This window comes from Lipotes vexillifer, unplaced genomic scaffold, assembly GCF_000442215.2.
Source record: "Lipotes vexillifer unplaced genomic scaffold, Lipotes_vexillifer_v1.1 scaffold1359, whole genome shotgun sequence".
NCBI classification, from domain to species: Eukaryota; Metazoa; Chordata; class Mammalia; order Artiodactyla; family Lipotidae; genus Lipotes; species Lipotes vexillifer.
This window is the reverse complement of record NW_006771596.1, coordinates 1,385,276-1,412,192: the sequence shown is the minus strand read 5'-3', so window position 1 is coordinate 1,412,192 and position 26,917 is coordinate 1,385,276. Positions and strand designations below refer to the sequence as shown.

The window sequence follows — 26,917 nt, the reverse complement described above, 5'->3', positions numbered from 1 at the left end:
CCGTTTTCCCTACAGGTAAAGTGTTCTTTCTCAGTGCTTTCAGGACTCTGTCTTTGTCTTTACTTTTCGGAAGTTTCACTATGACGTGTCTTGGTGTGGACTGCTTTGGGTTCATCCTGTCTGTGGTGAGCTTCTTGAGTCTCTGAGTCTGTCTTTTACCAAATCACAGCAGTTTCAGCCATGATTCCTTTGATCAGCTTTTCAGCCCCACCTCACCCCGTCTCTTCTCCCTCCAGGACTCTGAGGACACAAGTGTCAGAAATCTGCTCTAGTCCCACGGGGGGAGGGGAGCACACTCTGTTACCAGGGGGAGGGGCTGACTCCTTACTGGCCTCCGCTGCCACCTGAGTGGGGGGCTCCTCTTCCCTGCTGGACATGGCTGGCGCTCTGGCTCCCCAAGTGGCCCAGTGACATGAGGGGTGGTGTGCGTCACAATGCTGCTGTCTGAGGGCAGAATTCCCACATGGTCTCCAATGACACCGCAGTTCCACTAGGGGTTCATCAGGCATAAAGCCCCAGCTCCCTATCAGCCTTCTCTGGGGTGGGTGCTGGCCTCTACACAGTCTTTGCTGGTAGAGGTAGCAGTGGGGCCACAGGTTTTTCAGTCACATTTGGTTGGAACTGAGCAGGTGTTGTAAAACATTTTCTGTCCTGCTAAGCTATCCCTTTCCTGGTCCTTTGGCCAGAGAGTGAATTTTGTTGGGATTTTGTGTGCACCTGTTGGCTGTTCTGGGTCACCAGCTTCTTCAGTTCCAAGCTTGGGATACATGAGGAAAAGAGAACCGGGGCACTCACCCCTTGGGTCGCAAGGTCCCTGGCTGGTCTGCCGTCACTCTACCTTTCAGAGTCTTCTTATGGTTGTTGCATATTTAACGTCCAGGATTTTTAGGTGTACTCAGTGAGAGGAATAGGGGAAAATATGTCGACTCCCTCTTCCTGGATGCGGAAGTCCCCAAACTTTAAATTTTCATGGTGTAATATGGGCCTACCCTTCCCTCCACTTGCTTTGTTTTCAAGGTACAATCCTATCTTCCCAAGTCTCCAGCAGCCCCTGCTCCAACACATAAAACCATCCGTGTTCTCTCCTCCCGGAGCTGCCCTAGCCTGTTCCTCAGATTCCCATCTTGGGAATTCCCTCTGTTCTTTTCCGTGCTTAGAGCCCCGGTTCTGGATCTGCGTCTCCCACCTTCCTGGTGCGTCCTTGTGCTCCGAGGCAGCACATCTCCCAGGAACCTCGTCAGAACGGGCTCTGAGGGCTCACGTTTTAGAGACCTCGCTGTCTGGTCATCATGAGCAGTGTGAGGCTCATGTCTGCCGGTGAATTTTCTGCAGAATGCCCTCCCGGCGCTCTCTTAGCCACCCCCTCCCACTCTCCTCCATTCTTTCTTCCCGTGAGGCAGAGCGTGAACCTTCTGGGCGGCTCCTATAAATTCTTCCCTCTCTCATCTTCCGTTTACTGATTTTGGATCTCCTTGTCTCTTGGTTTTTCTTTCTGCGTGACTGCCCTGACTTTACCTTTTGAGCCCTCTAATGAATTTTTTAACGACATACAATTAAGATCCTTTAATTCCAAAAGCTCTTGTCTCCACCTGTTATCCTGTTGTCTCACAGTTAACAGTATTTCCTCTTATCTTTCCGACAACATTATGTATTTTTATTTTTCCCCGAGTTTCCGCACTGCTGCGGTTGCATTCACGTTTACGTCTTGTGTTTGTCCTGGGCTCTGTCTTTAGACGAAACGTCTTCCTCAAACATGTACTTCTCCTTGACTGCCCACGAAAGAAGCCGTGTGCACGGGCAGAGGTGCAGACTGTCAGCTTCTCTCAGGCTGGCTGGGTGGTCACCCCAGGGTCATTCGAGGCAGCACTTCTGCGGGTTGTGTGGCTTCCACATGAAAGCACTCCTCCAAGGATCCCCTTGTGGGAGAGGCCTGGTTGCAGGCCTATCTGGAAGCTTGAGGGAAACGGGGTGGGCAATTCTCACCATTCTGGACAGAGGCTTTGACTTAATCAGCTCATCTTCATACTGGGTCTCTCCCCACCCTCCTCCGGGCCAGATGTCCCCACGTCTAAAGCCCCCCTAGTGTCATGTCTCTACCAGGGAGACCTCCCACCTCCCCCTGTGGCAGGTGAGGGCAAACCCCTCCCCCAAGCCCACACCGTGCTCCACGCGCCCCCAGCCCCCGGGTCCAGCTGGACAGCTCCGCGTCCTCTGAGGGACGCAGGTCCAGCTCCGTGGGCTCTGTGAACTTGTCACCCCACCTTCGTCAGCACCCTCTGCAAGTTCACGGGCCTCTCTCATCACCGCGGTCTCCTTTCCCATTCTCTCTGATTTCTTTTCATGTAGTGTTTAGGGGAAGCACTGACAATACACTAGTGCGCATCATCATGTTTACCCACAAGTGGATGCGGGCTTTGACAGGATTCAGGAGCCCGTGTCCTAGGCTGTGACAATGGCACACGGAATAGCTCTTAGCCTTGACCAAGGAACCGAAACACACGGCCAGCCTTTATGAGAAAGGAGGCAGCTTGCTACTGGAGAGAAAGCCAGAAATGGGGCCAGAAGACAGAGACCTGGGGTTTGGGCACCCAGTTATCAGACACACCACCGCAGGGGCACCGCCGGGTGGGAGTCACCTGAGGTGTGCGTGGGGACGGGTCCCAGAACCGCAGCGTCTGGTGCATCAGGGGGCCTTTGCTGGCGACGGGCAGGCGGGTCCTGCGGCCGTGGACTTACCTTCACCTCCTTCTCGATATAGTCGCTCAGCAGTCTGTCGGGCTCGACGCGCTCAGGCAGGGACAGCACCACAGTGTGCAGAGGGCGCCTCTCTGTCACCTTCTCATGGGCTTTCTTATCTCTACTCTTTTCACCTTTTAGGAATACTCGTTTAAACGGCGACACAATTCCAGGCTGCAGGCAGAAACGGCAATGATTGGAGTTCATTATTCACAAAGGCTTTGCGCTGTACCCATGGCTAACAAGCGGAAGTGGCCAGAAGCACCACCACGGTCCCCGTGCAGACAGGCCGGCTACTGCCAGCCAAGGTGGGCCGGGCCCAGTGCCGCCTCGGGCACCGAGGGGCTGGTCCCTCACCTGTTCATGGACACTTACAAGGTCAAGGGCCAATTCTCAAGGTGAGTAATCTCAGGAGGCGAGAAGGGGCAGGAAGGGGGAGATTCCCTCAGAAGACAAAAATGCAGCATTGCTCTCTGAAGTGACCTCCCGGCTCCACTGGGTCACTTCACTGCAGAGTCCTTGGAGAAGGCGGGGAGGTGTGGCCAGGGCTGTGGCATCAACAGGAAACTCAGCTCAACAGCCGCGAGGGCCGCCTCTTCCCTCTCCCGTAGGAACACAGCAACGCAGCACGCGCTCTGTTTTCCCCTCCCTCCGCCGGGGCCTCGGGGGCCCAGGGCGCTGATCAGCACCTGGGTGACCTCACCCCGTGGTCAGTGTCTAGAGGGGCCTGGAGGCCAACCCTGTGATCAAAGTAAACCTGCAGAGGGAGAGCCAGGGACAGCGGGGAGAATAAAGTCAACCTCGCCTGCGGGCCCCAGGAAAAGGCCCAGGATTCCCTCCCTGCAGCTCTGTAAGAGCCCTCCAGGCCCTCCGCGGGCACAGATGTCCAGAGAGTCAGGCACGGGCACTGGGCACCTGTACACAGAGGCCAAAGGTGACCGCTTCCAGTCACGCAAAGGAACGTAAAACCAGAGAACACAAGATGCCAATGTGCAGCCTCAGCAGGGAAACATCACCAAACACAGCAGCGAAACCCAAAGGTGGTAACCCACACCAGACCTAGAAGTCACCTTCCATTGTCTTGTCTGTGATTCTGCAGCTCACCTGCCTGCACAGGACCCAACGCCAGACAGCGGCCGGAACCTAGGGCAGGCCTAGCTCTGACCAACACTTACAAGAAACAAATGCCTATGTCACCAAACATGTACCAAAAGCTCTCGTTCCTGTTTATCCTCTGCAAGGGGGAAATTCAGCCACATGCCATATCCCACCCAAAACAAAGCCTGTGAGGCGCCTCGGCAGCCTGTCAATCTCACAGATGGAGGATGGAGAGGGGGCCTAACTCCCTCACAAAGGCAGGTGAGGCCTCGGGGGTCTCCAGGAGGTCCTGCAGGGCCCGCCCCACACAAAACACGCCCTCAGCCAAGTGGACCCCAGCATTCTTCCTGCTCCTTCTATAGCCGGAGCCCGGCTTTCTTCCTCTGCTCCTTGACTTGCACGCCTTACCCCTGAGCACTTGGCCCTTGGATAGCTGCCTTTTACCCCACTGATCCACCACAACTAAAACTGGAGCGCCCCTCCTCGCGCTGGATACCCACCGAGTTCCCACTGCCCATCCCAATGCAGCCTCTCAGCGCTTCGTGCTGTCGGGGGCGGAGCAACTGCAGAGAAGCAGGTGAAGTGTGGCCACAGCTCTGGGCAGGTTCAGCCCAGGAAGGCTTGTGGCGGGGGGGGGGGGGGCGGCTGGGGGAATAATGCTGATGTGAGGCCCTCAGGGCTGAGGAGGATCAAAGCTAGACGTGACTTGCACTGTGTGCGGCTTCATTTACTTCTCTCTGCTCTTGTTTACATTTGAAATTGTCCATAAGATTTTGTTTTTAAAGGATGAGTACAGTTCCTGCCTACAACTGCTTACACTTAAGCTGAGACAAGATAAAAGCACGAAAGGTTAAGGGAGACAAGATAATCAATCCCATCATCATAAGGAGAGCATCATCTCCACAGTCTCAGATGAACTACAGAGGAGCGAGGGGGCTCCTTGGAGGAGCCGGAGACGGCTGATCCCAGCCCTCAGACAGCCCGCCCCGGGGGCCCGTTCAGGCTTCTTTCTCCTCGATCCCACAGGAGTTGTCAGCCCCAGCACAAATTCGGCGAGTGGAAGAGAGGGTGAGGCACTTCAGGTGAAATCCAGGGGGGGCGGGGTCTGGACCAGGTGACCGCAATGTAGGCCTCACGTGGAAACGGTGGGACACTGTCACCCACAATTTGCCAGACAAGCACCGATGGTAAAGTTTACACTGAAAGCAAGAGACACTGAGAGCTGAGTAATGTAAACATCACATTTCACGAGCCTGACTGAGGGCTGGTCAGGCCAGGCCCTGAACCGTAACTGCCACTCTGGCTGGCATCCGAGGCGATCAATGGCACACACATGACTCTTCGATCCTGTTCTGCTTGACTGTTTATCTGCACTGAGAGCCTCGTAGCTCCTGTGATGTGCAAGGCACTTCCCTAGGGCTGTGGAAGTACTGAGACACGCGGCACAATGTTACACAGATGACCTATATCCCAAAGTGGCCGGAGTAAACATCTGTCCCTAACACCATTTCTACCTGGTAACCTCACAAAGTTCACTCTCCCACATCATAACCAGCACAGGCACAGCCCATGGTTGATTCTGAGCCTGATGGCGCACGAGAACAGCTCAGCTCAACCTGTTTGCTGCTCTACCTCGCTACTCCTCTACACCTGGAAGCAACAGGAAACCAGTTCTGAGACGAGGGGTTTGCCAAGGTCAGCCTCTTACCAAGAAGCCCGTGCCAAATCGCCAGGTCCACAGACCACATGCAAACCATGCTGTTATTTTAATGTTGAGGGACAGGTCATAAAGTCACAGTCCGCACACAGAATCAGTCTGTGTGGCAAGGACCCAGAGCCCGAGTCCTGCAACCCACCTTAAGGAGAGACCCTCTGCCAGCCCATACACCTCATCTGTTTGGCCCCCGCAGGCCAAGGAAACCAAGACGCCCACTGCAGACGCCTCCTACTGCTCAAGGATCAGCTTTCCCTATGCTGAGCCCCACTCCATCTTCTGCTGCCTTTAACCTCTTGGGAGCCAGCACCCTACAGGGGAGCAGTAAAGTGTCTGATGCCTGTGCCAGCCAGCATCAGGAAGGCCCTGTGGGGGAATGAGACGGAATTCCCACCCTCAAGGTGGTCACCGTCAAGCGGGGGGAGATAAGCCCAAAGCAGATGAACAGGAACTGAATCCATGATGAGAACTGCAAGCCAGGTGCTTCGAAGGTGTACTTTAGGGCCCAAATGCCCTGTTTTTAAAGGAGCTACCCTGGCAACAAGGCACGGCCCTGTGAGGCCCCGTGACGAATAATGGCGCCTGCCCTCTACTGCTCACAGGCTGGCGGAGGCGAGGGGAGCCGCCCCGGAACCCAGGCTGCACACAAGACCACCTGGCCAAGCATGAACTTGGCATGACTGATTTGAAATCAGACACAGCTTCCCTAACTCAGTCCTCAGTGTTGCATACCCCAGGCTTCATGTGCTTTTTTTTTTTTAACATCCCAAATAAGTTCAACAGGTGGATGAGCCTCCCGAAAGTGGAATATTGAAACCATTATGTAAAGAAATGCACCTCAGCAAACCTGCAGCTTTCCTCTGCCGCCTCACCCTGTTTCAGCACAGAACGGGGGCGGCTGCTCCACCCGAGGACAGCAGGCGTGTGACACAGGAGGTGCGCGCCCTGCTCCCACTGCAGGAGCTGGAAAGTAGACACGGCTGGGAGTGGGGGCCCCTCAGCTTTTCCAGAAACACAATGAACAAGTGGGCACCTCAGATTTTGGAGCCTATGTTGCTTTTAAACATGAAAATGTAAAAGAAAGTTCTGCTTGAAAAAAATAAACTGAGAACAATTAAGAATATTCTGGGACTTCCCTGGTGGCGCAGTGGTTAAGAATCCGCCTGCCAATGCAGGGGACACAGGTTCGAGCCCTGGTCCGGGAAGATCCCACATGCCGCAGAGCAGCTAAGCCCGTGCGCCACAACTACTGAGCCTGCGCTCTAGAGCCCACGAGCCACAACTACTGAGCCCACGTCCCACACTACTGAAGCCCATGCACCTAGAGCCCGTGCTCCGCAGCAAGAGAAGCCACCACAGTGAGAAGCCCGCGCACCGCAAAGAAGAGTAGTCCCCGCTCGCCACAACTAGAGAAAGCCTGCGCGCAGCAACAAAGACCCAATGCAGCCAAAAATAAATAAATTAATTAATTTTAGAAACAGAATATTCCAATGCACAGAATCAGGATTCCATTAAACGACTGTGGATTCTTTAATTCACTGGCATAGCCTCGAAGTCAATACAGAGTTTTAAAAAGTGGTTTTAGCCTGTGTAATTGTTCATCCTTCACTCAACAGGTATTTTCATTGAGCGCCCATGTTCATCATCACTGAAATGATCTTGCCATCTTTGACCCCAAAAGACAAAAGGAGCAATTTAGCCCCTGGAAGGAGCACAACGCCAAGCACGGGTTCTCTTCGTGAATGGAGCCCTGGCACCGAGTGCCACCCGGTGTCCATCTGTGCCCGAATCTCTCGTGAAGAAATGGGGGCCCTGAGTGTGGAAGGAACCAACCAAGGGTCCGAGGCACAGATCCAGGGAGGGGATGCGGGGCTTCGGTGGCCCTGTCAGGCATCTGCAGACTTCTCACATGGAACACACACTGCTTCCTAGAACCGTGCAGAACTTCTGAACTGGCTCAGAAGTGATACCTAGATGCTTACAGTATTCTTACAATATATTTTCCATCTTATGCCTGAAACAACTTTTGAAGTTGGAAACCTCAAATGTAGCTCTTCAACACACACACACACACACAAACTCTGGCCCACTTAGCGCTTTCCTAGAGGAGGGACCAGGGGCCAGGCCGGCCTTGGGTATTGTTAGATTAAAGCCTGACTTAGCATCTCACTTGGGGTGACCAGGCTCCGAGTAACTGCATCTCCTAAACAAATTCTCAGAGGCTAACTTCTCCGTCAGACTGTCTGTTTATTCATTTATAGTATGAATTGCGTGTGCTGAAGGAACCAGCACAACTGCTCATGGGACAGTGGCCTCTACTTGCGGACCAAAGTGAATAATAAGGTGACATACACCAAGTCACTCGCATTCTAGAGAAAGCGCGTGGCAGTGAAGGAAGGAAACCCGCACTGGGCACCTCGAATGCCTCAGTACAGTGTTCACGCACCCTTACCTACTCCTTTAGTTAATAACACAAAACCGCCCCAGAACAAAGGCTTCAAGGGCAATGCCCTGGGGTCCTTCAGTTCGGCATTCAGCAAACGTCTAATGGGCACTTGGCATGTGCCCGGCACTGGGACTGCACCTCAAGGGACCCCCTTCCCTGCCCCAGGGCCCCTTCTGCTGAGGGAGAGATGGGGGGACTGCTCAGCGGGGATCAGGCTCCACAGGGCTGCAGGACAACATCAGGGAGAGACACCCAGGCCAGAGTGTGGGCTGGGCAGAGCCACTGTCCAACTGTCCAGCTGGGCAAGGCAGCAGCTACTCCCCAGATTCACCCCCGCCCAAGTGCCCGAAGCACCCTGACAAATCCTCTCCTATAAGCACCACTGTTTAAAACTTCATCTCAACGTTGCCTATCTTAACTCCAACTCCCTGTAAAGCAAGTCAACAGATTCACTATCTTTTTAAAAAGAAAGTTAAGCGCCTACCAACAGAAAAAGAGCCTTTCTTAGGTGCCGCAGAGGCCCAAATAAGGAGTACGACACAGCCCGCGCCCCAGGACCTCCTACCGACCTCAAGTTCCCCATCTCAGGACTAGGCGTGAACCTGACCTCCCCCATTGCAGCGGTTTGCTCCGGTGACACACACTGCGCCTGACCGTCCACGCAGCGGCCAAGGCCACTCCTGCCGGGCACGCAGCGGCCACTCCTGCCGGGCACGCAGAGGCCACTCCTGCCGGGCACTCCTCTTCCCTCAGGCGTCACGGGTGAAATTCCAGGCGCGAGCCTGCACTGTGAAAGTGCTCTTTCTTAACCTCTTCCCTAAATCATTTTCCAACTCAGATCTTGGGTCCTAACTGACTACAAATCTACATGAACGTCACTCTTCCTCAGCAGACCTGACATCCGCAGCCTCTTACTCCTTAAGCGAAGATGGACGAACCCAACAACCTACAAACAGCTCACCTTGCTCACTTCGCTGGCCACTGGGGCTGCCAGTTCTCAGACCCGGAAGCCAGCAGGAACCCTCCACCCCACCTTCCCAAAACAAAGGTCACAAGACCCAAACGATCATTCTAGATGGCTCTTTCCACGCTGGGTTTGCACCTACCTCGTTCTCCATGGAACACCCCGCTGGAAAGTCTGTGTGAGGAGGAATTTCTCTGGAGGAATTCTGGTTCCTCCCCCTCTGCCGATAGTTACTGTGCATTCTCCTCTGTTCACTTCTGAGCTTGTTGAAAAATATGGTCAGATGTTAGCCCTCCCTCTGAAAAAAACATGTGAATGAACAGGAAGACCAGAAACCACAGCTTCCTTCTGCAAACCCCACTGAAGCTGTTTACAGTTTTTTAAAAATGTTTGAGGCAGGCAACACCCTAAAACTGCTGGCAAAATCCAAACAGGCTGCATGCACGAAAAGACGTAAAGTAAACCCACACATCTTCATATTAAACCAGCACGCCTTCTAGCTAAACCTCCACATCTCCTTACTGAACCAGCACATCTCCTAACTAAACCAGCACACCTCTTTACTGAACCAGCACATCTTCTAATTAAACCAACACGTCTTCTTACTAAACCAGCCCATCTTCTTAGCAAACCAGCCCATCTTCTTATTGAACCAGCCCATCTTCTAATTAAATCAGCACATCCTCTTACTAGACCACCCCATATTCTTACAAAGCCAGTGCATCTTCCTTACTACCTCTAGCACGCAGAGCCCACGGGTGGCCTCCCCACATTTCTAGCCAATACCGTGTAGTCAGTTGAAGGACATTATTTTGCAAGTCCGACCATTCTGCAAATCCAAACGACAAAGTTAGAAAGAGTAAGCAAGCAAGCTGAGAGCACTGCTGGGGCTCCCCATCCTGACATGCGTTATCACCTATGTGGTGGGACCCGCCGACCTGGCTGTTTCCGGCCGGCTGTTGCCTGCTTCAGGGCACTGTAGTCCAGGGGGCCTGTGCAGAGCACACTGTCTCCATGACCCTCAGCCTACAAAAGCCTCTACCTGCCTCCAGGACTCTTGCGTTTGAGATGCAACTTTGAAACTAAAGAGTATGTCCTTGAGCAAAGCTCACTTTAACTTCCTCAGGGTCAAATCTGATCCTGAAAAGGAGAAGTTGGGTTTGTTGATGGTCAAGACCCTTACACTCTCTAGATGTTCCAGAATGGCCGCAAACAGGAACGGCTACTTAATTAACTGTTCTGGTTAATTAGAGTGATGATTTAGAGTGACCATATTCACAGCTCAAAACATAACAAATATAACACAATTTTACTGACATTAGATTTATTAATATTAGATTAATATTAGATTTGATTTTATCAAAGTGCTAATTTTCAACAGTTTTCTGACCATAAAAATGGCTATTTCATATGTTTCAATTTAAACTGTAACAAAGTTTAGTATTTCCTGATTCTGAAAAGACTGGTTCAGAACAATAATTTCATGCCTCAGTTACTACTACACATGCCGCAGATGTAGAAAGCACAGTAAACCGGGTAAGGAGTACTGCACTAGATTTGTCTGAATAAACATCTGGTATTGACTGGACTATCCCTTTATCTCTTTAGACACACAGGGCACCGTGGGTACTGTCTGGACTCCACTTTCTCCTTTCTAAAAGCTGCCCCTGCAGAGCAGAATCAGGTAGCCCTGAGGGAAAGGGAACCAGGAGTGAGATTCAGAGACCTCAGGAGGTGGAACAGCCCCCAGGACTTATCTTGGTGACTGTGGGGCCTGAGTCTACTGCCTGCTCCCCACGAGGTCCCCCTGCATGCGACACACAGCCCACCCTTCCAAAGTCCCAGAGCTGCCCCTCCCGGGGAAACACAGGAAACTAAAGGAAGCCCACCAGCTGCACATACCAGCCAACCTGTCCTGCTTTCACAGATACAATGATCACCAGGGTCAGCATGGAAGATAAAGGGCAGGGAGCACAGGGGGTAAAGGAGAGACTGGATGGGGGCTTAAATTCTAGAGGGTTTAGAGGCATTTGAGGAGAACAGCATCCATAAATACAGCCGAGAGAGAGAGAGACAGAGACAGACAGAGCAAACAAGAAAGGTATCTTAGAAATTACACATATGATCGCCAAAATAAAGAGTTCAGTAGAAGGGCTGAATAATAAAATGGGTGTAACTGAAAGCCAAATTAGTGACCTGGAATATGGTGGCACTTTTACAAATGAACATTCCAATCAACTTGATGATCGACAGCACTAACTCTGAACCCCAATTAAGCAAAATGTTAGCCCCCCCCAAAAGAATTCCATTCCTATTAGGATTGAGTCACAAAAAAATTGTACTCAGTGATTATCATACTTTGAATTTCATCAATGAAAATGTGGAAATTTGTTTTCTCTCTTCTGATGTGATACCTACTTAAAACCCTCAATGTTACCTCTTGGCCCATAAAGCCTAAAACATTTACTATCTGGTCCTTTACATGAAAAGCTTGCCAACTTTATCCTAGAACATAAAGCGAAAGATGAAAAATAAGAAAATATTGGGACTTCCCTGGTGGTGCAGTGGTTAAGAATCCGCCTGCCAATGCAGGGGACACAGGTTCAAGCCCTGGTCCAGGAAGATCCCACATGCTGCGGAGCAACTAAGCCCGTGCGCCACGAACACTGAGCCTGCGCTCTTAGAGCCCGTGAGCCACAACTACTGAGCCCACGTGCCACAACTACTGAAGCCCACCGCCTAGAGCCCGTGCTCTGCAACAAGAGAAGCCACCGCAACGAGAAGCCCGTGCACCGCAACGAAAAGTAGCCCCCGCTCGCCACAACTAGAGAAAGCCCGCGTGCAGCAACAAAGACCCCATGCAGCCAAAAATAAATAACTAAATAAATTTATTAAAAAATAATAATAAAAATTAAAAAACAGCCACAGTAGCATTATTTTGCTTTAAAACTTGACAGGAATTTTTTAAAATCTTCAACTATCCAATTGGTGTTCAAATTTTTCACCAAGAGACTCACATTTTTTTTTTTAATAGTCTGTTCAAATCAAGATGCAAATCAGGTCCATTGATAGACTGCCCTGAGCCGACACAATTCTTAAGTCTCTTGATGCATTTGTTAAATAGCCAGGGCAGGTCGTCCTGTAGAATATCCCACTTTCTGGCTCCTGCAGGCTGTATCTCTGTCAGAACTTTGAGGATGCTTCTCAGCCCCTGTATTTCTTGTAGACCGGTGGTTAGACCGTGAGGCTTTATTTAACTCAAGTGTGATGTTTTTTCAAGAATGCTTCCATCAGGGGGCACATAATATTGGGCAGTGACCTGCCACTGATGGCTACGGCCTGGCCCCTTTGTCTCATAGTTGGATATTTTTCAACAGTCTGGTTCCACAATTCCTTCATCATTTATTAGTGGAAACATTTACATAAAGAGACCTTTTCCCTCCTCGACTACTTGGTCACCCTGAGGTACAGATCATTCAGAAAAGTCAAGTTAAATGCATCATCCTTTCTCTTCAGCAATGCTGCTTCCTTGGAATCGCTGGAGCTAAACAATCCATTAGTCATCATCTTATGGACGATCCAATTGTCCCACCCCGGCCAGCGGCGGCCTCTTCAAAGTGGACCCTGGCAGCTGCTGAGGGCTCCTCAGACATAGAATTGGCTACTGCTGCTTCTAGAGGAAAGTGCTGTTTCAGGCCCACTACCACTCACCGAGGGTGTTCACTGCGCCTGGGACTTGGCACCAGAGAGAGTGAGGAAATAAGCACTTTGTGTTTAGGAGAAAAACCTTATGAATTCACAGTGATATTTCCAATCCAAAGTAGGATTACAGGGTTATTGATCACATTCTTTGGTATTATCTGCACCTACCCACTCCTCCTATGGTGAAAGCCAGTGTGTAATGTTGTTAATGTAACAACAGTTCCACTTTATCCTAAAACATATGGAACAGTGGCAATAATACCAGTATTATTACTAATAAAATGATTACTGAAAACAATTTGCTTAAAGTTTTTTTGTTGCTTTTCTTGTCCTTAGTGCATGTCCCACTGCCGGACTGCTGTCGAATTTCTATGATTTAATTACTTGAAATAACTCTTTTCTGTGGGGTTATGTCTTTTGTTTGTTTTTGCCATTTCTACTAATACTTTGCTTTTGATTTTTCTAAGTAATTTTTTTTTTTAATGTTTGGATTCAATTGTAATCCTTTAAGTTGTTACATGGTCCAAACTCACAAGGCCCATGCTGAGAGGTCTGCCCCTCCCCTCTAGATAATCATCTAAGATAGGGCTCTAGGCTGCACCCTCCCACCCCGGCCCACTGTGAAGCTGCAGCATGGTTTAGCAAGCCTGCACCCCAGGGACGGAATGAGGCCAAAATGAACAGCCTGGTGCACAAACTGCCTCGTGTTTTTGCCAATGTTTCCTTGGGGGAGGTTTCTGAAGTGGGATGCTGGGTCAGTCACGGCACCAGAGTTCAGCCAGACATAGCCCCTTATGCCCTGTCAGGAGCTATGCTGGCCGGTTCCTCCTGCCTGACCAAGTAGGGATGTCTGCTGGCCTGAAAGGTGAGAAAAGGCAGCTCAGCGTGCTCTTAATTTGCATTTCTCTTATTATGCAAGAGTCTGAGTTGCCTTTTCACACATTTAAAAGCCATTTGAGTTTCTTTTTCAGTGAACTGTCTGTTCCCATCTCTTGACTTGTTTTTTCCTCTCAGGTCCTCAGCCTTTGTTTTCCCTATTTTTAGAAGCACCTTATATATGGGATATTTGCTCTTTGTTTTATAAGTTGTAAATATATTTTCTCGATTTGTTGTCTTTTTACTTTGCTTATGTTTATGTTATCAGATCTGGTCTTTCCCCTCCTTGCTCTGAATTTTGAATAATAGTTAAGAAAGTTTCCTCGGGAATTCCCTGGCGGTCCAGTGATTAAAACTCCACGCTTTCACTGCTGAGCGCCCGGGTTTGATCCCCAGTCTGGAAACTAAGATCCCACAAGCCACGCGATACGGCCAAAAAAAAAAAAAGTTTCCTCATCTCCCAGATCATTGAAGAATTCACCCATGTTTTTGCCTAGTACCTCTATGGCTTAATTATTTTTGCTTTTATTTAAATCTCTGAACCACCTGTTGTTCACCCTTGTGTACACTAGGAAGGATGGATCTGATTTCATCCTTTTCCACACGTTTGTCCCGTTACCCCAATATCACCCATTACTCAGATGTCCCCACTGCTATGAAACACCATTTTACTGGGCACTCAAGTTTCCCCATGGAGGGGGGTCTGTTTCTGTATTTTCTCCTCTGTTCCTGCAGCTTATCCCAGGACAACCCCACAGCTTCAATCGGGGGCGAGACAGCACAACCCAATCTGGGGCTGTTCCCTCATTTTTCTTCTTCAGAGATAGTTCTTGCTTGTGCGTAACAAAAATGAGCTTTAAGTCAAGAGGTCTCATTCCATTAAAAAGCCCCATGGTATTGTTATTGGGATCATGTTAAAAATTAATTCAGGGAGAGCAGACACAGTCACGATGCCACTATCCCACCCGAACACAGGTGTCTTCCACTTCTTCAAGTCCATGTTTGTGTGTTTCAGGAGTTTTTCTTATAGAGATTTTGGATGTTTCTGTTCATTTTAACCCTAAAGTATGTACTTGTAATCGTAAACAGGATCTTTTATTATACGCTGGTGTTCCAACAGGACAAAGGGAAAAGCCAAGCTGGCTGGAGGGGCTGTAGAGCAACTGGGTGGGAGGAGACGGCAACCGATACAAGAGCCCAGCCTGGGGTGCGGGAACTGGGGGGCTTGGGTACGTGGGGAGGAGGGCGAGGACCCCCAGGCCCCACGTATTCCTGTGTTGTTGACTTGAACACTGACTGTGGTTTCTGCATTTGAGCTGCACTAGCTGTTTTCATCGGCCCGTGTAACTGGGAGAGAAGCTACAGAGGCACTGATGGGAGGGCCTGGAGGCTGGTGTAGGTGACCCTGCGTGGCAAGCCTTGCCAAATGCACGGCAAGAGTTGCTGGCACCCCTAAAGGGGCCAAGACGCACTACTGAACCCATGCCTGGGTCCGAGGTTCCACCCAGTCAGCGTAATAGAAGCCACTGGTGCATGGAGACCTCAAACAGCAGGGCCGCAGTCCCCATGCCACCTGGCATGGCAACCGGGCTTGAATGTGTTGCTGCCACTGATGGCTCCCCATGTGCCACCTCAGACATCATCAGTGCCTTCTGAAAGAAAGCTGTGCCCTCTGGGAAGAAAACAAGTCAGTCTGCCTACACCTGGCAAAGTGAACAGCAGACCTTTACTGCCTGAACTCGCCATCGGCTGCCCAGCCAGCACGTGCCGAGTGATGGTGGGATTTCATTCTTGTGGGAGTCGTAGCAGACTGATGGCTCCCAGAGAGAACCGCCTGCGAGGGTTACGTGCCACCCACCCACCTCTGTCTAAAGGGGCAGGTCATGAGGAGAGCAAAGTCCAAGGCCTGGCTTCCCCGGGTCACCTGTGGGCCATCTGGACAGCATCATGGACAGCATGTCACACTCTGACCCCCCAGCCACTAACAGAGAGGATGCCAATCCCTGATGGCCCCTTGGGATACAGAAGGCGCTTCTCCCGTAAGGAGAGGAGCGCCCGAGGTGGGAATGGGATGAGGCGGAAGAACACTCACCGAAGGAAAAACGATGACAGCTCGACCACAGTTCGAACAAGTTCTCTCCCAACTGCATTCTCATAAGGTGAGACCCGCCCCAGAAACGCCGAAAAGAAAGAAGAGCTCCACTTAAAGGTAAATAAAACCCATGCACTTCCATAAACAGGAGGCTGCATGTGGTCTGGTCCCAGAGGAAGCAAGGTCCACTACCTTACCCACACTGCTGACTCAGGTAGAGCCTCGCCCACCAGACTGGACCCAGGTCACAGATGGTAAAGCCTGCCTCACTTCTGAGGTGCATGACCCATGGAAGGCTGCAGCTGCCTGCATGACTGATCATGAGTGTCCCACAGCCCAACGTACTGGACACACTGACCAAGAGGCAAACATCCAGGTTCCCTGCTGCAGGACAGACGTGACAACCTATCCATGCGTCGAATCTTCATGGAGCCCATGTAAGCACCCACAAAGGAAGCGCTGCCATGGGCAAAGTCAATGAGCATCTCTACTAGAGCCTGACCCCTGGTGATGGGCTACCAGAAGAGACTGGTGCAGCCAAGAGGATGGCCTTTGGAAACCTATCCGCACCCCTGGTGAGCACGTAGTCAGGAATGTGATGGAAGCAACACAGGAGATGTGTACACGGATGCCGAGAACCTGCTGAGCGTAGGGGATGGGCAGTGCACATGCAACTCCGCCTCCATAGACGCCACCACCTCAGCGCTAATTCTGCTAAGGAATTAGGGGGAGCTCCTGGGCCAGTTTTAAAATTTTTCTTAAGTTTGAAATTATTTCAAAATAAAAAGATTCTTAAAAACACACATCAGGGCTTCCCTGGTGGCGCAGTGGTTGAGAGTCCGCCTACCAATGCAGGGGACACGGGTTCGTGCCGCGGTCTGGGAAGATCCCACATGCCGCGGAGCAGCTGGGCCCGTGAGTCATGGCCGCTGAGCCTGCGCGTCCGGAGCCTGTGCTCCGCAACGGGAGAGGCCACAGCAGTGAGAGGCCCGCGTACCGCAAAAACAAACAAACAAACAAAAAAAACACACATCAAAATAATAAACATTTTGGGCTTCCCTGGTGGCGCAGTGCTTGAGAGTCCGCCTGCCGATGCAGGAGACGCGGGTTCGTGCCCCGTTTCGGGAAGATCCCACATGCCGCGGAGCGGCTGGGCCCGTGAGCCATGGCCACTGAGCCTGCGCGTCCGGAGCCTGTGCTCCGCAAATGGGAGAGGCCACAACAGTGAGAGGCCCGCATAACGCAAGGAAAAAAATAATAATAATAATAATAAACATTTTACAAGGGTACACAAACAAAAGGACCTGCATCAAATAGGTAAGGATGGTTGCCAATGAAGGAGGGGCATGAAAGAGGAGTGAGGACTGGGGAATCAAAGAAAATGGATAAGTGAATAAATAAAACCAACAGAAAGCACCAGGACTTCCCTGGTGGCGCAGTGGTTAAGAATCCGCCTGCCAATGCAGGGGACACAGGTTCAAGCCCTGGTCCGGGAAGATCCCACATGCCACAGAGCAACTAAGCCCATGCTCCACAACTACTGAGCCCACGTGCCACAACTACTGAAGCCTGCATGCCTAGAGCCCATGCTCCGCAACAAGAGAAGCCACGACAATGAGAAGGCTGCACACTGCAACGAAGAGTAGCCCCCACTCACCACAACTAGAGAAAGCCCACACACAGCAACAAAGACCCAATGCAGCCAAAAATTAATTAATTAATTATTTTTAAAAAATCAACTTTTAAGTGCACTTTGGAAAATAAAATCCAAAATTATTAGCAAATGCCATTTTCATCTACTAGTTTGGCAAATATTCAACAACTTGGAAATATGCCATGCGGGCAAAGATATTAAAAAAAAGCACTCTCATCATAAATTGCTATTAAGAATAAAAACTAGGAACTTCCCTAGTGGTCCAGTGTCTTAAGACTCCTCCACACTCCCAATGCAGGGGGCCTGGGTTCAATCCCTGGTCAGGGAACTAGATCCCACATGCCACAACTAAAGATCCCACATGCCACAACTAAGACCCCAAGTAGCCAAATAAACAAACCAAATATATTTTTTTTTTAAATGAAGAAGAGAAACTGGAACAATCACTATGGGGAACAATGTGTCAATATTTATAAAATTACAAATGTACATATGCTTTCCTGATAATTGCATTTTCAAGAATTAATCCTATAAATACATTTACACACATGTGAAAGGTTGGTAGAAAGCTAATATCTGCATTTTTTTGTTAGAGCAAAATGACAACCTAAAAGTCCATAAACAGGCTACTGTTTAAATGAATTATATTAATCCACAGGAGAAAATGCCACTCAGCTCTAAAAAAGAATAAAGAAACTACATACCCATAATGAAAGAGCTCCAGAAAATATTGTCAAGAAAAAATAACACCAAAGAGGTTCCTGTTTGCAAAAGAGAGGAGTAGACTGTATCAGAATAACTTTCTCACAAATCAGGGTTATGAAGTCTAGGATCTAGAAGTAATAACACCCCAGTAGAAATAAGCACATCTACTGACCACATCTTGGTTTCTAAATATCATTTCCACCAAGAGCAACCAGTGCTCCTTGGACAAATGTCAAGCTCGGGGCTGGACAAGAAAGTATCAGATGAACCTGGAGCATCTTGTTGTGACAAACGTAAGCGAGAACTCAGAGAGTACTGGGGGGCTTCCCTGGTGGCACAGCGGTTAAGAATCCACCTGCCAGTGCAGGGGACACGGGTTCAAGACCTGGGCTGGGAAGATCCCACATGTCGTGGAGCAACTAAGCCCGCGAGCCACAACTACTGAGCCCACATGCCACAACTACTGAGCCTGCGCTCTAAAGCCTGCGAGCTACAACTACTGAGCCCACGTGCCACAACTACTGAGCCTGCGCTCTAAAGCCCGCGAGCCACAAGTACTGAGCCCACATGCTACAACTACTGAGCCTGCGCTCTAGAGTCCGTGAGCCACAACTACTGAAGCCCGCAAGCCTAGAGCCCGTGCTCCGCAACAAGAGAAGCCACCGCAGTGAGAAGCCCGTGCACCGGAACGAAGAGCAGCCCCCACTCAACACAACTAGAGAAAGCCCACGCACAGCAACAAAGACCCAACGCAGCCAAAAATAAATTTAAAAAAAAAATAAATTTATTAAAAAAAAAAATACACGAAGCCAAAATGAACTGAACTACAGGGAGAAACAAGCAAACCTAAAACAATAACTGGAGACTTTAACACCCCTCTTCTCAATAACTGACAGAATTAGCACACAAAAATTCAGTAGGAAACAGTTTGGCAGTGTTTTACAAAGTTAAATATATAGTTCCTATATAACTGGGCAATTCCATTACTAGTTATTGTCCAAAAGGAATGATAACATATGTCCACACAGTGGGTCATTCACAGATGTTCACAGCAGCTTTTCATTATAATACAAAACTAAAAGGAACCCTAATGCCCGACAAAAGGTGACGGATAAACAAATTGTGGTATATATGTACCACAGACTACTACTCAGCAATAACTGATACATACAACATTATGGATAAATCTCAAAAACATTATGCTGAGTAAAGAGGTTCTTGCACACAAGTATATTGTATGAATCCATTTGTATCAAGTTCTAGAGCAGATAAAACTAATTCAGACAGTACTAATGTACATTGGAAATTAATCCAAACAGCAATAATCTATAGTGGAAATACAGAACAATGGTTGCCTGGGAAAGGGACTTCCTAAGAGGTAGGAAGGGAACTTTCTGATTGAGGATTATGGTCTATTTCTTGGCAGGGGTTTGGGTTACACAGGTGTATACTTTTGTCAAAATTTAGCTAATGTACATTTAAGATGTGTCCATTTCACCATAAATTTTACAGCGAAAGAAAACTGTAAACAAATACTGAACTCTAGTTAATGATACGCATGCTGAAGTGTTTAGATCAAAGTGAACTGATGTCTGCAATTTACTTTGAAATGCATCAGAAAAATAAAATGGGTCGATGGACAGGTAGAAAGATGAAGAGATGGGTAGACATGAGATAAAATAAATATACCAAACATTAATGGTAGAATCTAGGCAGTGGGTATATGGGTATTTGCCATAAAATTCTTCCAACTTTGGTGTATTGAAAACTTTTCATAATAAAATGCTTGGGGCGTGGGGGGCGGAGGAAGCAGACTGTGGCTGTAGACTCTTCCTCCAAGAAGTGGCACTGAAGATGCACATGTTTTATGTGGAGGCTTAGAACACAGCCTAAAATAGGTCTGACATTGGATGTAACATGGGCAGGTCTGCTTCAGCTACTATGCATATTTCAGAACATAAAATGTAAGAGCTATTTAGAGCGACACCTCTACCGGCAGTAATAAAACCCTTAGACACAGTCAGACCCAGAACATTTCCTGACATTGACAAGTAGGATAACATACCTGACACGTAGGTCTGTCCAAGGCCTTAAACTAATAAAACTGTATCCCCACCGTGTAAACGGCAAGGGGAAAATGGAATATTCTAAACCACACCTGACTGTAGAGTTAATAGTAACGACACACAGGAAGCATATTAGAGATCTGGGGAAAAAACTGCATGTCATTTCAAACTATAGAATGAATAATAAAGATTCAAATAAATAAAAGTTTCTTCTTCTCAGAGTGACAAGTAACAAGTAACACAGCATCTCCCACACCAGGTAACACAACAGGGTCAGACTGACCATTTTTCTCACTTTCAGAATTCAACTATTCTTTCCACCTCCTGGGTTACAAGATACACACTGCAATTCGCCATTCTAAGCCTCGAACAAAAGCCCAAATTCCAACTTCCTACTGCACTCATTAAAGAGGATTTCTTTTCATGGCACTGAACACATCTAAGGCCTGTGATCAAATGCCCTAATTCTTAACGCAATCCAGCAGAAAACTGCTACTGTTCAGGCACACTTCGGAGGAAAACCTGTAACATTTTTGGCACCAGCACACAGCTAAGAAAAAATGTCCTTTTTATTTCTGCTAAATCGACAACTCCAAATCTAAACTCTGTCGCAACTGCATAACCATTAACACTGAGCGTCACATTTGAAGAATGGCCACTGGCCTTGGACTGAGGGATAAGAAAGAGCGAATGGAGCAGTGAAAGTGCCCACAAAGAACACGGGGCAGGACAATGGCACGGAGGCTGGGCAAATGTGGCTCAGCCCAATCCCCTGCTACAGACCCTAGGTCACATGGCCACAGTGAGTGTGCGGTTTGCGGCCCACACAGAGCACATGCAGGTGGTCCCACCAATCTGAGTAGCTCGTCCACGTCTAAGGTGACAGTGGAGACCAGGTCCTCAGAACCTCCAGGCTAGAATGAGACCAGGTCCCACCGAACCAGTCCTAGCAGAGGACTGACTGCACTAGACTCTTGTCACATCAGCATGATGTCTAGGGTATGCTTCAAAATAACCCACTTAGTCTGCCTGAACAAAGCACCACAAACCTGGCAGCTTCAACAAGTTAGTTATTCTCTCGCAGTCCCGGAGGCTGGGTGTCCGAGACCAAGGGGTCAGCAGAGCTGGTTTCTCCCGAGGCCGCTTCCTCAGTTTGGAAACAGCCATCTTCCCCCGATCTTCACATCATCTCTCTACTGGATGCACATCCCCGGTGTCTCTTTGTCCAAATTTCCTCTTCTTATAAGGACATCAGTCATATGGGATTAGGGCCCACCCTAGTGACCTCACTTACCCTTTTTTTTAAAAAAATAAATTTATTTATTTATTTATTTTTGGCTGTGTTGGGTCTTCGTTGCTGCATGCAGGCTTTCTCTAGTTGCAGCGAGCAGGGGGCTACTCTTTGTTGCAGTGCACAGGCGTCTCATTGCAGTGGCTTCTCTTGTTGCGGAGCACGGGCTCTAGGCGCACGGGCTTCAGTAGTTGTGACACGCGGGCTCAGCAGCTGTGGCATGCGGGCTCAGTAGTTGTGGCTCGCAGGCTCAGTAGTCGTGGCACACGGGCTTAGTTGCTCCACGGCATGTGGGATCTTCCCAGGCCAGGGCTCAAACCCGTGTCCCTTGCATTGGCAGGCGGATTCTTAACCACTGCGCCACCAGGGAAGCCCAACCTCACTTATCCTTAATCACCTCTTTAAACGCCCTATCTCCAAATGCAGACGCATTCTGAGGTGCTGGGGGGGTCAGGGCTTCAACATATGAGTTGGGGGCGCAGGGCATAGTTTAGCCCATAACACCTGGGGAGCAGGAGTGGATGAGGAAAAAGTGTACCTGAAACAACGTGCTCATGCATTGATGATATTTGACATTGTGGCATTTGAATCTGCATTAGAAGATTTTCTCTACACTTGTACTTGATGTCTTCATAACAAAAAGGTTTCCTTATCCACTCTTATCAAATCACACTTCCTAATATCCATCCTCATCTGTCCTCTGAGCTCTGCTTCAAGCTCTGTGGCCACAGACCTCATCTGTCTCCCCAGCATCTGCACCTGGCGCACAGTCAGTGACAATGAACAGTTCTTAAAGCAATGAATGAAAACCTCCAATGGCTTCAGCTGCACCCGGGACCAAAACCAACCCTACACACAAACACCCTGGGCTCCAAGCCCTCCCAGCACTTCAGGGCCTCAGTCTCCACCTTGCCTGCTTCTGTACCATCACATGCATGGTCTCCCGGGTGGAATTAGCTGATGCCTACCTGTCTCTCCTGATGAGGGAACTGGCCCTCTGTCATTCTCTAACATGGTGTGAGCAGCTTACTCTCCAAATAAAATGAGATGGCCTCAGCCCTTCTCACTGTACTGAGCATGTAATAGGCACCCAAATAAATAAATAGGATGATTTCACACCAATCAGCTAAATCTACAGTACTTAACTGCATCACACCACAGAGTGGTGATGAGGATGGAGCAGGTGGGTTATTATTGCTGGCAGAAATGAAGAAATAAAAGACTAACAGTAACTGCAGTGACCAAACCTGCTGGGTACAGAAGGCACTTGTCCTTGACCTCACAGGGCAGAACACTGACAGCCCTTCCCATTCCAGAGCAGCCCCCTATTGCAGTACTATTGGTCATAAAAATGTCTTCCTCTCAAACGATGCTCAGAGCAGAAATAGAAAAGTACTAGAAGATTCTGATGTGCTTTCTGAACCTAAATTATCATGATCAGTGGGTTATCAATCTGACTGAAGAAGACCAGGGAATTTACAGTTCCTAATGCAGAAAATTAATAAATACATGATACTGTGTAAACGGTAATTCTCCAAACCAGAAGAGGAATGAGCCTCATGTTTGCCAGTTATTCTGGACTCATCTACTGATGGCCTGACGTCTGGTCTCCACCAGATACCTCCTGCAGTGGTCTTCCGGCCTCCTCACCCCAGGGTGCAACACTGCCATCGAAGAATCACTGTGACAACTATCCGAGAGGAAAGAAAACAAGGTATAGAGGCCCAAATTCACTTTGTTAACCCATATTATGGCTGTGACACCTATAGAATCAATATAGTTATAAAAGCAATTTAGTAGGTCATGACCAGCAGTTTAAAAAAAAAAAACAAAAAAAAGAACAGAATAAAAAAAATCAGAGTGCCCTGCTTGTAGTAATAATTATTTCTTTAAACTTTCATTTCAGCTATACAAACACTTACACATATGCACACATACCTGTAAGAGAAGGTATGGCTGCCCAAGGGCTGGTCTAGCTCAAGCTCCCACTTCCTCACAGACACTAGCTAAGGGATGATTTGGCAAGTACATGGGCTGATAACTGGGGACCCATAACCTAGAGGAATATTTTTCTCCCCACTTTTCTTATGGAAGCTTCAAAAATTCACAAAAGCAAGCAGAATAACGAAAAATGAATAACCACTGCCAAAGCATTCAGCTGTCTCCCTTCTTTTTTTTTCTAGTCTGAGTAAAGCAAATCTCCGAAATCATATTGTTTCACCTATAAATACCCCAGTGTATATGTCTTTCAGATCAGAACTTGACAAAACATTACAAATATTACACCCAACAAAATTAATAATAATGCCTCATTATCATTTACACCAAGTCCTACATTTCTAGGGTACTTTATAACCTTTGTTTTTTTTTCATTTAAAGAATACAAATAAAATAGACCAATGTAAAACTATTTAACTTTGTTCAGGATGAAATCATGGCTACCTGTGGTGCGACCTATGCCCCGACAGCAGCAGAAGCAGCAGAAACCGGGACCTGAACAAGGTTGAGGGCCAAGGGTGACTTCCCACTACTGTGTCTTCCCAAAGGCTGTGATCCACATCTGAATCAAGTGTTTTTATAAAAATGCACATAATCCAACTCAAATGTACACCTAAGCTTCCTACAAAAAGGAATTACATCCTAACAGAAGAGTATCAAAATGCATGGAACTTGGGTCTGCTCTGTAAGGAGGAAGCCTCATTCTCCAAACCCCCAAGCAGGAATGGTGGCCTGAAAGGTACCAGTCACTCTGGGGACGTTCAGACAGGAGAGTGACCTCCATGGTCATTCCTACTCCCCAGGTCCCAGGCCTCTGGCAGCTAGTGGACTTCTCTGTCCACACGTCCATACCCCAGACCTCCCGATCTCCTCATCAGCTCCTCCCACACCCCATCACCCAGCACCTTCCACGGGACATTACTGGCTCCGGTCACCCTCATCATATGTGCCAAGGTAGCCTGAGAAAGGACAGGGCTGTACCTGTGCACTTTATATGAAATCCACTCTGGTCTACTGGTTCTCTGGCAGCTCGATGAGTCCTGTCCTGAGGAAACAGGCCACGTTAGAACAAGCCTGAATAACTGCTTGACAGAACACCAAGACAAGCATCTGAAGACCTAAAGAACCTATCAATCCACATTTTTAAAGGCTTAAATCTGCACTTTTTGAGGAAGCTAACTTGGAAAGAGAATTTAAATGTCCAAATGGTACTTTCATAAAACTATTAGGTCATTACTCGCTGCTTCAGCTTGAATTTGTGTATAAGTTTTAAAATCGATAGCTCTAGTTAATTTACGATAACGAGAACAACTTAAGCATCAAATTGACTGAGCTGGAGGTGACCTCACATTGAATGGGGGAGCAGAGCAGGAAGGTTCTACTGGCTTGTGATTGGCTGAGAGCAAGAGGTAAAGTGTGCTAAGTCGTGGCCTGGATAGAAATCTATGCCCCAGAGCTCTCTGTCTAGCCTGCCTGTAGGAAAATGAATACGGCAGTGGCAGAGTACACAGAAAACACAAACCTCCTGGCTTAGGCAACTGTGTAATAACTGGTTATCTCCTCTAATAGAGACAGTGAAATGTATTAATCTTCTCTATGCCTGAATCTTTCCATTGCCCCCACTATAAAATTCTTGAGATTTACTGGTTCTATTCCAAAAGCTCAGGAATGTCTTACCACTTCTCTGTCTCTCTCAATATGCTGAATGTTCAAATGTTTCTTCCAGAGCTGGTTGAAAGTTCTGGGAAAAATTCGTTCTCATCCTTCCCCATCAGATGGGCTAGTACCCACTTGAAGGGAATAACTCTCCTTACCAGGCACCATTCGGACTGATTGTGGAAGGTACCGTGTGGCTAGGATCGGTCCTCTGCTAGGACTGAGCCAGCTTATCTACAGAATGCTGGCAGTCAAGAGCACTGGTGACAGGCCTTCTCCTATAAGGGCCCTGGCCCACCTGCCTATCTGTGACAGGAAAGGACGCAACTGACTACATTTCTTGTGAAGGCATCTACCAGCTTTGGTAGAAACACTAAACTCAGCTTTCCCCCTTTTTGGTGGGCAGTATCCCTCTGTGGTCCAATGCTTGCAGGCTGAATCACTTTCTTGGGCTGTTTTCCAGACTTAAACCATCTTTGTACGTAACTGCAACTGATACTGCACTTAAATTACACACGTGTATTAATAACCTAACAAAACAATGAATAAAGAAAGTGAGAGAAGAAGCACTGCACAATCCCCCGAAGAGCACCTGGCTACACTTCATTTCAAATACCTTTTTAAAATGGGACAACTTGTGACGAGTAATCGTCAACTGAAGGACACAGCTGGCTCTGAAGAGCAGATCAGAGGATTTATCAAGGTCTGTTTTAAACGTGCACATAAAAGTGCACACACATTTACTAAAACGAAAATAACAGGTAAGACACTTCGATTATAAAATAAAGCCTGCATTTGAAAAAGATACATTTCATTGAAATCCATTTTACATTTTAATGATAGCTTATCTCACATGGTTATTTGTCTCCTTACAATGTTGAGTTTCTTTATCAATTACTCTAGCTTGTAATTAAAGCCACATTTTAAAAATTACAAAGACTAAGGAGCCTCTTGAACTGTGTCCTAAATCCAACTGCCAAATGTAACGTCACTGAAATCACTCAGCTGGTATTAGGTAGAGCAAAACTCAGCCCGCGCCGGTCGGACCGGACCGTGAACGGGCTGTACCATGAAGAAGATTTTGCTATTACTTGGGACCCCACTACTGAAGTCAACTAAGCAGCAAATGTTTCTACATTAACCTTACACCCCATTTTCTCAAGATGCTAACCCTGGAAAACTTTCTGGCCCATAACGGGGTCCAGCTCCTCTGCAGCCCCCGGTCACTGACCCGCGGGGAAGGCCATGTGCAGAGCCTGGGTTTGGGGGAGAGTCACTGACCGGAAGGGGCGGAAAGGCGTGGCTCCTTCCTCCCCCGCGCGCCCGGCCGGCGAAGGACCACCTAACCCCATTGTCCAGGGGCTCGCCTCCTACTCCATCGCGCGGAGACCGACTCCCGCGACCCTGTCCCGGGCCTGACCGTGCGCCGTCCACCCGGGGTCCCCGGCCTGCCCGCCACGCTCACCTCCAACAGTGTGCGCCCCCGGGCCTCCCCACGCCGGACTCCCACCTCGGAACTCCCCTTGTCGGGCCTCCCTACGCCGGACTCCCGCCCGGGACCTCTCCACGCTGGAGTCCCACGAGACTCCTGTCCCGGACCTCCCCACGCCTAGCCTCCCCTCGCCGAACCTCCTAAATCAGAACTCCCCTCCACGGACCTCCCCAAGCCAGACTTTCCCACGCCCCGCAGTGGCAGACCGACGGGCGGCCCCGAGGGACCCTCCCGTGTTCCCCTCGCCCCCCGAAGCCCAGACCCTCCGCCTTCCGCCTGCCTCGGTCTGGGTCCAGCCCGCCCCCCACCCACCCACCCGGCCTTCGGGAGGACGTGACCCGCAGGCTCACCTTCTTGCCCTTCTTGCCCTCTTCCTCCATGTCGCCGCGAGCGGCCCCCGCGGCCCGGCCCGCCCCGGGAGCCCCGC

The 26,917-nt window shown here is 49.0% G+C and overlaps 1 protein-coding gene across 1 annotated transcript in view; it reads right to left on the bottom strand.

Annotated features, from left to right (window-relative positions):
- CCM2 (CCM2 scaffold protein) overlaps positions 1-24,647 on the bottom strand; it is a 56,804-nt gene extending 32,157 nt beyond the window's left edge. The window contains exons 1-3 of the mRNA XM_007447022.1: positions 24,324-24,647; positions 9,101-9,256; positions 2,737-2,910 (exon numbers count right to left, since the gene is read on the bottom strand). Coding sequence (XP_007447084.1) covers positions 2,737-2,910; positions 9,101-9,199 — 273 coding nt within the window. The 5' untranslated portion in view covers positions 9,200-9,256; positions 24,324-24,647. The remainder of the gene's footprint in view (positions 1-2,736; positions 2,911-9,100; positions 9,257-24,323) is intronic.
- Positions 24,648-26,917: the final 2,270 nt, after the last annotated feature.